Source organism: Triturus cristatus, chromosome 2_1, assembly GCF_964204655.1.
Source record: "Triturus cristatus chromosome 2_1, aTriCri1.1, whole genome shotgun sequence".
In the NCBI taxonomy this organism is placed as follows: Eukaryota; Metazoa; Chordata; class Amphibia; order Caudata; family Salamandridae; genus Triturus; species Triturus cristatus.
Genome location: NC_140581.1, coordinates 399455541 through 399469794, shown reverse-complemented (window position 1 = coordinate 399469794; position 14254 = coordinate 399455541). Strand labels below are relative to the sequence as shown.

General features: G+C 44.6%; 1 protein-coding gene across 1 annotated transcript in view; it reads left to right on the top strand.

Annotated features, from left to right (window-relative positions):
- Positions 1-13926, top strand: part of LRRC70 (leucine rich repeat containing 70) — a 90192-nt gene extending 76266 nt beyond the window's left edge. The window contains exon 6 of the mRNA XM_085631623.1: positions 13802-13926. Within this exon, the coding sequence (XP_085487749.1) occupies positions 13802-13850 (49 nt within the window). The 3' untranslated portion in view covers positions 13851-13926. The remainder of the gene's footprint in view (positions 1-13801) is intronic.
- Positions 13927-14254: the final 328 nt, after the last annotated feature.

The window sequence follows — 14254 nt, the reverse complement described above, 5'->3', positions numbered from 1 at the left end:
AGACCTAATCTCAAACAAGAACTTGGGAAACTAGGACAAAAGGCTAGGTTAAGCAACTTCAATAAAAGACCACAGTTGATGAGAAGAAATTCACTTCATTTCAATGGACCTGCCAAGTAAAAACACAAAATGGCGGCTGACTCTGTGAAGAAGCATAGTTTTGCTCATTTGACATGAAGCATAGCAGAAAGGAACATCTTCAAACAAAAGGGAGGAATAGAATGCCCATCATATCCAGTCAAATGCAAAATGTGGTTAAAGAGCAGGAAACGCAAGCACTGCAATGAAGTAAGCTGATCTGTGGATGCGGTGAAAAAACATTCAAAATGGCGGCCGCTTATGCTTGAATAGAAGTCGCGGCAGTAAAAGAGATGCGCAGCAGAGAAAAACTGCATTTCAACTGTCCAAATTCTCACCGCAATGGTATGGCACAGGAATCCTAGGGTATTTGGCTGTAACGCAAGTGCTTCTCTCCCGGAATTCGGTCTCGTCGGGATCGGAGGATCAGAGCTCCGCTTGAGCTACGCCGTCATCTTGTGTGGCGTCTTAGCCACGCCCCCATCCTTAATTTTCTATCATGACATCCCCTACATTACACATACTTGCATGCATTCCACATTCTGCATCAGAACGTAGCACACCAGAATACCATTGGTTAAAATGCAGTATATATGCAGTTTCTGTGTGGACGTCAGTTAACTGTTATTGACACTGCTTTCTTTTCTTGATAGATAATGTCTCTGACATATCGTAGCTGCTGTCAGCAGCATTTAACAATTTAATGTTCAGAGTATTTCTGTGAGCACAGTTGTTCAATGTAATCGCCACCTTTTTCTCAATACATTCTCTATGGAGACATCTACGTGCTGCAAGTGGTACTACATCAATATTGCGCTTTCGACCTCTTTGAGGATGTCTGTTGGATGCAATTATAACCTTTTTTATCTATACGTTCTCTTGATGAACATCCTGTTGCTGCATCATTAAGTCTCTTTACAAACTTTGTGACTGATGGGGTAATTTCCTCTTCATTTGGCAATTACACACACAGCAGCAAATAGATGTCCTACAAAGCACACTGTAATTGTAATGTTTCAATTGAAATAACAGCTAAATGAGGCTTTATTTCAGAAACTGTCCAGGGGTGCAGCAGGCATTTTCACACACTTTGTTGTGCCTTCTGAGCACCTTGGTATTACAGAAAGTGCCACAGACGCTCATGCCACCCTTCAGTAAATAAAGATCATGTCAAGGCTTAGTGTGCACCAGTGCATCCCAACGGGTCATTTCCTCATTTGCATTGGGGCGTGGCGCCATGGAACTGAGGGACCCTTTGGCTTGAACTTCTTAATAGATGTGGGCTTAAGGGCAAAGAGGCTGTCAAGAGGTGCACTGACTTTGTGCCACAAAGAGCATTCAGTCAGATTGCCACTGACAGTGCCACTTGCAAGAGGGTACAAGGAACCTAGGGACCTTCACATATTCACTCATTGCACCCACCTGCCGGAGGATCTCTGATTCTCTGTTTAATTCCTGCTAGCTGCCACCTGCATCGTGGTCGGTGATCTAGCAGCTTCAAAGGGTTGATCTACCTTTCCCTAATGTGCTGATCCCACTGTAGACAGTGGTTCAACCCTGCACCGCGAACAGCAAATTTTCTGATTTGGAGCACTGTCATGGTTTACACCTGGTGCGCAATGATGTGTGCCCTGGTGTGCAGAGTGGACAGTGCACCTTCTCTATAATACAGCTCAGTGGCCAAACAGAGATTCCATACATATGAAAAGCTGTTGCACTGACAGCAAAAAATACCCTCATAACAATTATTTGAAATCAAAAGGATGTGTTTCGACTAACAACAACACAGATATTACATGGATAAAAATTATAGAAGTTCAAATACCAGCAGATATATTTTTGCCACTCATATCACATTCATATAAACACCTTCTGCATGCCTGGGAAATGTTGTCACATCCCACGAAAAAAACTGTTTTAAAATAATTATTCTGAAGTCTGCGGATATAGTGCTTAAAAGTGATATTTCCTAAAAAATCCAGGTATCTATTTAGATTGTGCTGTGGTATGTGAAATAAATAAAATTTTATTCTGTAGCAGTGATGTCACTGATAATATAATTGGTGATGTCACATTTAATATCTCAATATATGTTAAGCTCTTGTTATGCCCTGACCAGTAGTGGCTACTGGATAAGGAGTGCCATGGGGCGGTGGGGCGGGGCTGGGGAGGGGCAGGGTAGGGGGTAGTAAACTCCGGCTCACGGCCAACCGGAGTAATGTAGCTAAATAAATAAATAAAACGTATTTCATTGCACGCACGCAAAGCGCATTTGGCTGTTGCTCTACTGCCTGCTACTTGCTGAGTGGCCTAAAGGACTCACTGGATTGCTTTTTTGCTTTTGCCCTGCTGCCAGCTGCTCCCTGACTCTTTTCTGCCAAGGCACTTTGGTGCTGCAAGGAGAGATCACCATTAGAACTTTTGGTTTTGTTGTCCTGGTCTGCCTGCATACTGCTGCCTGCTCTGTGTTCCTCCCAAGTGTTCGGGGCCTGGGCTGCCCCAGAATTAGCTGTGGGATTCCGAGTCAAGCCCTTGCTGTCCTTACAACCAGTGCATTGTGGGCAGTTTCAATATTCACTCCATTTACAGAGCTAGCGTGTGGTGAGTGCTTCCTTTTACCCTACAGACTAGCACGTGGTCAGTGCTACTCCAAGCTCTACAAAAAGTGTGTGTTGTACGTATTATATCTGGTAAAGTGAGAACATATGGAGAGCCTCACTCATTGTGCTATGAGTGCTTTGGCACAGCTGAGGCGTTGTTTGCAGTACGGCTCCCCCTTCAGTGAGGGCACTCCGACGTACGAGGCCTGAGAGGAAAAGTGACTTCCAGTGGTACCCTCTCTACATAGGAGGGTACTGCCAGCTGTTTGAAACCCCCCCCCAGTCAGGCCTCGTCATCAGGGAAGCCACCATGCTGGGTGAGAACCTCTGCTGCTTTGACCAAGATAGAGTGGGTCTGCAGGGATGGGAGGACCATGCTCATCACACCGGGATTACTAAGGGGGAGTCGGGCCACGGGGGAGTTGGGCAGCCATCCCACTCTTCCTTCGTGCATGGCCCAGCCGGTCAGGACTAAGAAAGACTGCACTGTCTTCAGTGGGCATTTATACTTGTAATTCTGCACACAGGGGACCAGGAAGAGGTCTCCCTGCTGGAGTTTCACATAGGTGGGGGGTTTTCTGCCCCTCTCCCACTCAATTGGGCCATACTTTGGAGTATTGTTCTTTGGTTGTGTTCGGCATTGCAGGGAAACACCTCAATGGCGGCTCCAACAGTAGATATAGTGTCATCGTGAGGAATGCAGTTGAAAGCTCAGGAATCATCATATTAGATGCACAGGTACACTGTTCCCTGGGTTTGTTTGTGGTGGTTTGTGGACCATACACCTATGATGATATTTTGTGTTTCTCTAACAGCACTGCATGTGGGTTCTTAAAGATTCATGAATAACATACCTAGTATGTATGCCCCATACCAAATGTACTAAGCAAATATGATTCAGGTGCTGCAATTCATGCCCTGATGTTCAACAGTATGTCGTTTTTGATTCCTGACCTGTCAGAATAACGTGTATCATCACAATGATTTTTTTTAATATGCACAGTATTCATGATTCATGTTGTTTTGGTCTATGTTTTATGCACAATATCATCTATATATTATTATATAATTGTGTGCGGAGTCTCTTTTGTGGTGTATTTATTGTGTTACAGTACAAGTGTGTTGCTCAAAGGTTTTACACATTGCCTCTGATGATAAGCCTGCCTGCTCTACGCCAAGCTACCAGAGGGTGAGCACAGGTTATCTTTGGTGTGTAACTGACTTGCTCTGACTAAAGTGGTGGGTTCTGCGTGAGTTAGGTGCATACCCTAGCCAACCAGAAAGCCCATTTCTAATATGACCCATATTGAGGGCTCTGAAATCAAATGATTACCCTTAATTGTACTTTTTCTCAGCTTTCAGGCTCATGATTGCTTTTTAAGTGTCCTGAGTAGACAACTCAAAGAGGCTTACACGGTTGATATGTTTTATGCTTACCAGCTGATTTCTCAATCAGATGTATCTATGGCCAGTATGTCACAGGGGTAAGAGTAAAGGTCTGTAAAATGCTTCTGCCAAACTTGTGGCTCTAAGAAAAACCACTGACTGCTTGTAGGTCACTGTGAGCAACTATGTGCCATTAAGAGCGATTACATTTTATTTTTGCCACTTCCAGCAAGTCCTGCCAATTTGATTCATCCAAATTCCTCTGGTCTTGGACCAGCAACCCTTTGAACGTCCTTCTAGCTTCTGATTCTGCCTCATTGTTATGGGTTTTTCACTGTTGTTATTAAATTGGATTTTGACCGTCTGCAATCTTTGGAATACCATGGTGTCTGTTGCTTTTTATGGGTCACTGTTTCTTTTTATGGGCCACAGATCTAAATTCCCTAAGAAAATATTTCAAACAGAGGGGGATGCATCACATATATTGAGATCTCTTTTGCATTTGAATTTTTGAATGGTTCAAAGGCAACAGAGTGTCATAGTTGTTCACTCCTGTCTTGGAGCTTTTTGCTACTGTTAGCCACTTAACACAACTATAGTTGTTTGTTATTATTCGCAATGGAAGTCCTATATTAGTATTAACATCTAAAGTTCTCATCAGAACCCTAAACAGGATCAAAGAGACTGTATGGTGATCAGTATTGCACCTTCAGTGACTTATATGTCATTTGAAGTAGGCCTAATGCCAAATCCATTATACCATAATCTATTTTGTTCTCACAATTTCCCATTCTAATCATGAGCACGCCTACCTGTCTAAAGGACTGCGGGCATTACACGCTCTCAGTCCTTTAGATAAGCTCAAGACTATAACTTGGGTGGCAACAGCTGTCCATCTTTTTATACGTACAGCATCCAGGGCAGGGATTTCCCACGCCTCGTCTTCTTGCTCTGTGAGGGTACAGAAACAATCCAAGAGTTCTTTCGTCACATTGAAGTGCCCCTCTAACAAGAGGGGCAATTAATTGTATCTCGATTCAAGTAGCCATCGTGGAGATATAAAGTGAGAACGCGAACAAGCAAAAAATTTCACGAAGCCGTGGAACGCAGAATTTTGGGCAATTCTGCGGTCTCCGCGGAACGCGAAATTAGCCAAATTCCACAAATTCTGCAAGCGGAAAGGAATTTACAGCCCAGGCCTAATGATGAGGCTTCTATGAGATAGTTTGAATATCCATGTCTGAATGTAGAGTCAGTAGCCCAGATTTCCTGGAAAACGCACATTTGATAACCATCAACAAAGTATCCTCAGGAGGAATTATCTAACTTTGATTTCAACCCCGGTGCATTCCAAAATAAAAACTTAAAAGAGGGGTGTCCTTATGTGTTACTACATTACGCTTCAAGGGGGTCAACTTTTTTCTATCCAAACTAAGATCATCACTAGATTCCCCTATGCAAGGATCACTGGAAGTGATGCACCCTCCCCTTATGATGTCCAGTAGTACTCCGGCAGCATCATATGGGTTACTGATTGATTCATAAGTTAATTTTTCATCTCGCCACCCTGACTACAATGACTTGGCAGTAAGTCATTCTATCTCTTGTGGATTAGAATCAGGGTTCCAGATATTTTGATATTTTTATGTTTTACCAGTAAAATGGTCCTTCGTGTCCCATGAATTAACATGGTGAATTAAGTTTAAATTGAAATTCCGAACCAATACTCTGAAGTCCAGTGATCTAAAGCCACTAGACCTTGTGCAATATTCCCATTTGCAAAAAAAAACTTGATGTAATCAAAGGGGTCTGATGGCAGGATAGTCACTGTGCTTTTACTCTTCTGCATCAGAATCTTCTGTGAAAACATCAACTTCTGACCCTGGTCCTTAGGGGATCAAGGGCTCGTGTACCTGCCAATGATGTTTTTGTCATCTTATTTTGTTCCCCCTTTTTTTTATTTAATTAAGTAAGTCAAGAGTTAGAGGAGTATGCAGTACCTGGTGGATTGGAAATGGGAACTAAAATGTTGAGAGATAGAACGGGGTGTCATTGCCACCCAAAAGAATTTTCTCATCACATATACCGTGAAGTTTCTAACTCAAAACTTGGCCCATATATTTTTATTTTGGGACCTTCTTTCTCAAGGCCACTATTATCTGTACAAAGGCCCCCACGTTTGTGGGTGCCCCGTATGGAGCAGACTGGCTTTCTCTGGTGGTCTTTCTACCAGGTAGGATCTCCTGCTGTTCGTCCATTTAATTGGTTATAGTTGTAAATCGATTTTGACAGATTATTGTTGGAACTAGACGTTTATAGACTTTCTTCAGGTTCCTCCCTGGATTTGACGTTATGCAGGGGATTGGATGCTACGTTATTACTGTGGTCTGTTTCAACTAAGCAAAGTTCTTGTCTCAGATGAACTTTTGCTTTCTTGAAAAATTGCATTGGGGATAATTTTATCTCTGTATGAATGTACGAGAGACTCAGATGCCGATTATAATCCTGGAAAAACCGGGTACGAACCGTCGGTCGGAGCGTTTTCTCCGTCCGACTCGTACCCGGTTGTAAAACTTTACAAACATGGAAGTACGATTCGGACAGAAACACCATTTCCGTACGAATCGTAAAAAACACCGTCCGACGAAAATATACATACAAATGTGATCCGGGAATGCTCCGACGTGACGTCGGGACGCTTTCAGGCAGCGTTTCACGACCCAGGAAGTACGATTCGACCCGACAGCAGTCCGGACGGCAATATTTTCACGGCACCCAAAAAGTGCCGGAAAAGCGAAGTACGCCGCGAAACGACCAGAATAGGGGGCCCGGTACGCACCGTACCCCCCCCAGCCCCCGTGAGTACGTGCCCAACCACCCCCCCAGCCCCTGTACTTACGCGCCGAACCACCCCCCCAGCCCCCGTGAGTACGCGCCGAACCCTCCGTGTATGTACACCCGTGTACGTGTCGAACCCCCCGTGTATGTACACCCGTGTACGTTCGAGTTGTACCCCCCCGTGTATGTACACCCGTGTACGTGTCGAACCCCCGTGTATGTACACCCATGTACGTTCGAGTCGTACCCCCGTGTATGTACACCCGTGTACCTTCGAGTCGTACCCCCACCCGTACATACACGGGCGGGGGTACGACTCGTACATACACGGGGGGTACGACTCGAACGTACACGGGTGTACATACACGGGGGGTTCGACACGTACACGGGTGTACATACACGGGGGGGTACGACTCGAACGTACACGGGTGTACATACACGGGGGGTTCGACACGTACACGGGTGTACATACACGGGTACACGGGGGGTGTGACTTGAACGTACACGGGTGTACATACACGGGGGTTCGACACGTACACGGGTGTACATACATGGGGGGTACGACTCGAACGTACACGGGTGTACATACACGGGGGGTTCGACATGTACACGGGTGTACATACACGGGGGGTTCGACACGTACACGGGTGTACATACAAGGGTGGGGGTATGACTCGAACGTGCACGGGTGTACATACACGGGGGGGGTACGACTCGAACGTACACGGGTGTACATACACGGGGGGTTCGACACTTACACGGGTGTACATACACGGGGGGTTCAACACGTACACGGGTGTACACACACGGGTGGGGGTACGACTCGAACGTACACGGTGTACATACACGGGGGGTTCAGCGCGTACTCACGTGGGCTGGGGGGGTGGTTCGGCGCGTACGTACGGGGGCTGGGGGGGTGGTTAGGCGCATACGTACGGGGGCTGGGGGGCGGTTAGGCACGTATGCGGGCACATGTCTCCATGGTTGCAATGGGAGTTCGGTGCGGACGGTGTTTTTTCCATACGGTTGTGACATCGGACGCACGGGATGGATCGTACTTGCGCGGTCGGACTTCACTTTTCACGTTTGTACGGTAAATCGTCCGGGGAAGTGTCGGACACATTTTCCGACCCGAGGACGTGTGGGGAATTATTCCCAATGCGAACCCCCGTGTATGTACACCCGTGTATGTTCGAGTTGTACCCCCCCGTGTATGTACACCCGTGTACGTGTCGAACCCCCCATGTATGTACACCCGTGTACGTTCGAGTCGTACCCCCGTGTATGTACACCCGTGTACCTTCGAGTCGTACCCCCACCCGTACATACACGGGCGGGGGTACGACTCGTACATACACGGGGGGGGGTACGACTCGAACGTACACGGGTGTACATACACGGGGGGTTCGACACGTACACGGGTGTACATACACGGGGGTATGACTCGAACGTACACGGGTGTACATACACGGGGGGTTCGACACGTACACGGGTGTACATACACGGGTACACGGGGGGTGCGACTTGAACGTACACGGGTGTACATACACGGGGGTTCGACACGTACACGGGTGTACATACATGGGGGGGTACGACTCGAACGTACACGGGTGTACATACACGGGGGGTTCGACACGTACACGGGTGTACATACACGGGGGGTTCGACACGTACACGGGTGTACATACAAGGGTGGGGGTATGACTCGAACGTGCACGGGTGTACATACACGGGGGGGGTACGACTCGAACGTACACGGGTGTACATACACGGGGGGTTCGACACTTACACGGGTGTACATACACGGGGGGTTCGACACGTACACGGGTGTACATACACGGGTGGGGGTAAGACTCGAACGTACACGGTGTACATACACGGGGGGTTCAGCGCGTACTCACGTGGGCTGGGGGGTGGTTCGGCGTGTACGTACGGGGGCTGGGGGGGTGGTTAGGCGCATACGTACGGGGGCTGGGGGGGCGGTTAGGCACGTATGCGGGCACATGTCTCCATGGTTGCAATGGGAGTTCGGTGCGGACGGTGTTTTTTCCATACGGTTGTGACATCGGACGCACGGGATGGATCGTACTTGCGCGGTCGGACTTCACTTTTCACGTTTGTACGGTAAATCGTCCGGGGAAGTGTCGGACACATTTTCCGACCCGAGGACGTGTGGGGAATTATTCCCAATGCGACTCGTATGGAGTTTTTCCCATGCGAATCGTACTTGGCAGTTTGTACGGCACTTGTACGATTCGTACGGTAAAAAGACCGGATACGAGTCGTACGGGGAAAATTTTTCCAGGATCGTAATCGGCACCATAGTCTCTTCTATTAGACCATCAATCTCTCTTAACGTGCACGCTGCAGCTGCATGTCTTGCTACTTTGTTCGTTTTGACCACCCCTTGTAAGCTTTCAACTGGCTTTCTCTTACCCATTATTTCACCTTCTAAATATTATTAGGGTAAATAGATATGGGAAAAATCCAAGGGTTTTACCTGCCCCACAGTAATCAAACGGCAACTAGACATAATATCAAAAAAATAAATATAGAATCGACATATTATCGTAGTAAAAATATAGAATGGACAAAATATCGAATGGACATAATATAGTGGTTACAAATATCGAATTGAAGGTAAGTAATATCGATTGTCAAAATATCGAAGTATAAAATATAGGCATTAAAATATATCGAATTTTGAATAATATCGAATTTTTTAAGTGTTTTGTATGTTAGTATATGTGTTAAATGTGTATATTATTTTTGTAATGTATATTCAAATTGTTTTAAGTAATGAATGTTATGTTATTTAATATTTGTGTAATTTAATTCTGTAGCTGGTTGTGGGTTTATAGGGGAATAGGGTGGGAAGTAATTTAATTGTAATAATGTAAAAGAAATGTATTTATTGGTAATGATTTCTAATTTATTGTTAATTACTTTTTAATTGGTAATTATTTTTTATTAATTGGTAATTATTTTTTATTAATTGATTAATTGATAATTATGTTAAGTTTATTAATTTATTTTCCGTAGCGGGTTTAGTGTTTATAGGGGATTAGGGTGGGAAGTAATTTAATTGTAATTAATTACATATTAACATTATTTTTGTGTATTGATAATTAATTTACTCTTAATTAATTATTAATTGGTATATATTTTTATTATTAATTAATTGTTGTTATTGAAAATTAATTAGTTGTTAATTAATTATGAATAGGTAATTATTTTTTTATAATTAATATTTAGTTGTATTTATACTTGATTAATAATATGTAATTGGGAATTAATTTTAATTCATATTTTATTGGTATTGATATTTAATTTATTTGTATTAATATATTAAAACATTACTTTCCCTACTGTTGCACTCACTGGAGTGGGAATAGTAATTGTTACCCTTACACCAGCCAACGCTTTCCCTACTGTTGCACTCACTGGAGTGGGAATAGTAATTTTTACCCCTGGGCTATCCAACGCTTTCCCTACTGTTGCACTCTCTGGAGTGGGAATAGTAATTGTTACCCCTACGCTATCCAACGCTTTCCCTACTGTTGCCCTCTCTGGAGTTGTAATAGTACATTTTACTCTCCCGCTATCCTACGGTAAAAATATTGAATATTTTTTTTAATGTTACGTTAATATATATATATGTATTAAAAAATAAAAATGTATGTTTACTTTTTTTAACTTACATTAATTATTTATTAATTTTAAGGTTATTTAAGTATTTTCAAGTATGTTTTAGTTAATTTTATTTATGAATGTATTAATTTTAAATTACTTTTAAGACATTTTTAAAAAATCGATATTTTGACTAACTATATTTTTTACAATAATATTTTTGATTCAATATTTTTGCTCTTACCTGTTTGAAGATAGGAATTCGATATTTTTGTATTCGATATTTTGACCTCGAGGTTTTGTCAGGTCGATATTTTCAGCATTTCTGTCAGTGATCCTAATCAAACAAATATAATGAATGCTGCAGTCACCAGGGTATAATGTAAAACTTTAACAGTTAAAATGGAAACCAGTTGCAACTTTGTCTTTTGTTTTAACAGAAATTGTAGAAACATTAAACAGTAAAAATAGTCATTTTTTATAAAATAGTTCAGCTGAACATATTTTAAAAAAGCAGAACCAAGAGTGGTGGCCCTGACCTGCCTCTTCCTGTCGATGTGGGTGAAGAAATACCTGACCTTGGGGTTAACTGAATGCACGTTGTAGTTCATGGCTGGTGGTGTGAGATGACTCATCCTCCTTGGATGAGGTCTGGGACAGCTAGTCCCTCTGGAACCCGGCAGACCATCCTTCACAACAGTGTCCTGCATAGCGGGCTAAAAAATGCCCTTGGTAGTGCACAACTGGTGGTAGGAGAAACAGCTTGCCCATCTGAATCCCAGCTTACAGTCCTTATTACTCATAACTTGTAAGTCTTCCTCAACTTTCTTGTCTGATATTTTTGGCTTAATAAATATAATACAATAACTCCAATGATATATTATGGGAGAGGTAGGCCTTGCAGTAGTGAAAAATGTAAAGCACATGTCTTACATTTTACATACATTAACCCCTTCCTCTGGACTTCCCAAGGCCTACTTTAGGGGTGACTTTAATGTATTAAAAAGGGAGGGTTGGGCCCGGCAAAAGGTTTATTATGCAAGGTCAAAATGGCTGTTTAAAACTGCACACACAGGCTGCAATGGCAGGCTTGAGACTTGTTTAAAGTGCTACTTAAGCGAGTGCCACAATCAGTGCTGCAGGCCCACTATTAGCATTTAATTTACATGGACACACGTGGTGCCACCGTACTAGGGACTATCAGGTGAGTAAAATATGACAGTTGGTTAGTAGCCAGTGTTACCATGTGTTAAGCACAGAGCACAAGCGTTTTAGCACTGTTAAGCATTCGTAAAGTGCTCAGAGTCTTAAATACAGCGAAAAACGAAGTCACCAAATAAGAGTCCCGAAGGCAAAATGTTCGGGTGAAAACCACACCAAGGATGCTGGGTCTATCAAAAACTGTTATTGTATTTTCACTCAGCGATGTGATTGAGTCCCAACTTCCTAATTCATAATGCGCTCTTCTCGCTGTGTGCCACTTTGTCCCCGATAACTGGGCATAAGTAATTGTAACACACTTTGGGGGATATTCTCAAGAACGTGCGTTAATTATCGCAAAATTAGCTTAACGCAACTTTGCATATCACAGTCTATCGTGGGAAAATAAGACCGTGTTAATGTTGTATTCTCAACACGGCAGTACCATGCGATAGTCTCACAATAACTCATCAAATGAGCGCATTAAAATTAACGCAAGGCCGAAAAAATGTGAAACACGAACGTGAACAAAGTTGCAATGTGGCCAATCGTGATACAAAAATCAGCGATAACCAGTGACAGGCCTGCAATCTCCACGCGTCATGCGGGAAAATGCACTATATAAGCAGCGTAAAACGCAAACAAATTTCAACTGCGTAGCATCATGGAGGAAGGCAGAGCAAGTACATAGGATAACCAGAACCCCACAAGCCCCCAGGAGGACCATCCTGGGACCTCGAGGTCACAGAAGTTCAAGGAGAAGACAAGGAAGACGAGGATCAGTCTGCAGGAAAACAGGATCATCATCATAGAGGTGATAGAACACCACCAACAACTGTTCGTCATCTGCAACGTGTCATTGGCAAATAAAAATGCAATATGGCAGGACATCCTGGACAAGGTGAATGCAGTCGCAGTGAGAGGTCAAAAGGTGCTGGAATGACACGAAGCGCAAAATCAAGAAGAAACTCGCTCAGAACCATCAGGCAGCAATGCAGACTGGAGGTGGCAGTCCAGCAGCACACTAGGAGCTGGATGAGATGGAGGAAATGGTGTCCACAGTCCTCATTGGGGAGACAATGGCAGGAGTTGGGGGTCTGGACACTGCTCGACATGACCTGACACAACAGCACCAGGGTGAGTACCGAACAGGCACGGGGGCATGGGAGCAATGGGCACAATGGCACACATGCACAATTACTTAGAGCACAATGCACACCCAAAATGACTCTGGATCATGTCCCTCATCACCTTGGCACACAGCAGCACACATACAAACAGCAAGTAGGCCCACGTCCACTATGGGCACAAAGGGGTCCCTCCCCACACAGCACCAATCTCACAACCAACCCATGAACACGTGTAAAAAACAGCAAAGCTGTGTGTCTGTGAGCCACACTGACAATGCAAGTGACACTGCATGACGAATAGCAGGGCTGCAGTCCAATCATCATGACATGGTGCACGCCACGACACTGAGGTGGCTGACTGTGGAACACATCTGGAAAGGAGCAGGTCACACTCTGACACATCCACGTGCATGAACAACCCCTGACGTCAACAACACATCTGCGGATAAACCATGCCCAAGAGCCCAAGATACGAGCAAGAGTGAAAATTACCCAAGTCTGCCACATCTCAGCACTGTAGTAGCACAGAAGTCAAAGGCACACTGCATGAAAGGGATAAGGGGAAGCAAACTCACAGCTGCAGGGGCGACTCTCCCACAATGCAGCACACACACATAGCAATTACAGCACATCAACATTGATGACAATCTGGTACAAAGTGCAACACTCCCACCACAGAACAGAGTACACAACAGGTGCCGCTTGTGCGTAGAAACTGGCCAATCACATCTGGCATAGCAGGAAACTGTGAGATTACAATGTACGTGTACAACCTCACATCCGTGATGTAGTTCAAATGTCCACTGTCCCGCATCAAATAGTCAGCTCCTCTCAAACAGTCACAATGTACATTGTCATGCAGTCTGTATGTAAACTTAAAAAATGCGTCAATATACATGTCAACACAATGTTAAAATGCATCTCCTCTTCACATTGCAGAGGGACAATCAACACCTCCTGCAGAGCAGACCAGACAACTCATCGGTGATGATGAAGAGGACCTCCACACCTTCGACACTGACACCCTACAACAGCTCATGGACAGCTACGGCAATCCACCTTCAGGAGCAGGGCAGCCCAGCTGCATTGAGGAGACCCCACCTCCTGCACAGACCACACAGCAGGAAACACCCACCACCACGGCTGGCTACCAGCACCTCATCAGAGAACACATCGCATTCCAAGGCCAGGTGTTAAACCGCCAGAAGGAGGTGGCTGAACAGGTGCGGGTGGGGTTCAACCACATGCCAGCCAAACTAGATGACACACGTGGGTGTCTAAGGCACATCAGGGACCACTTACACTCCCTAACGGACACCCATAATTTGCTCCATGATGTCCAACAATCCATGCCCGGCACGCCAGAGTCATGCCTCTGAGAGGAGCACAACT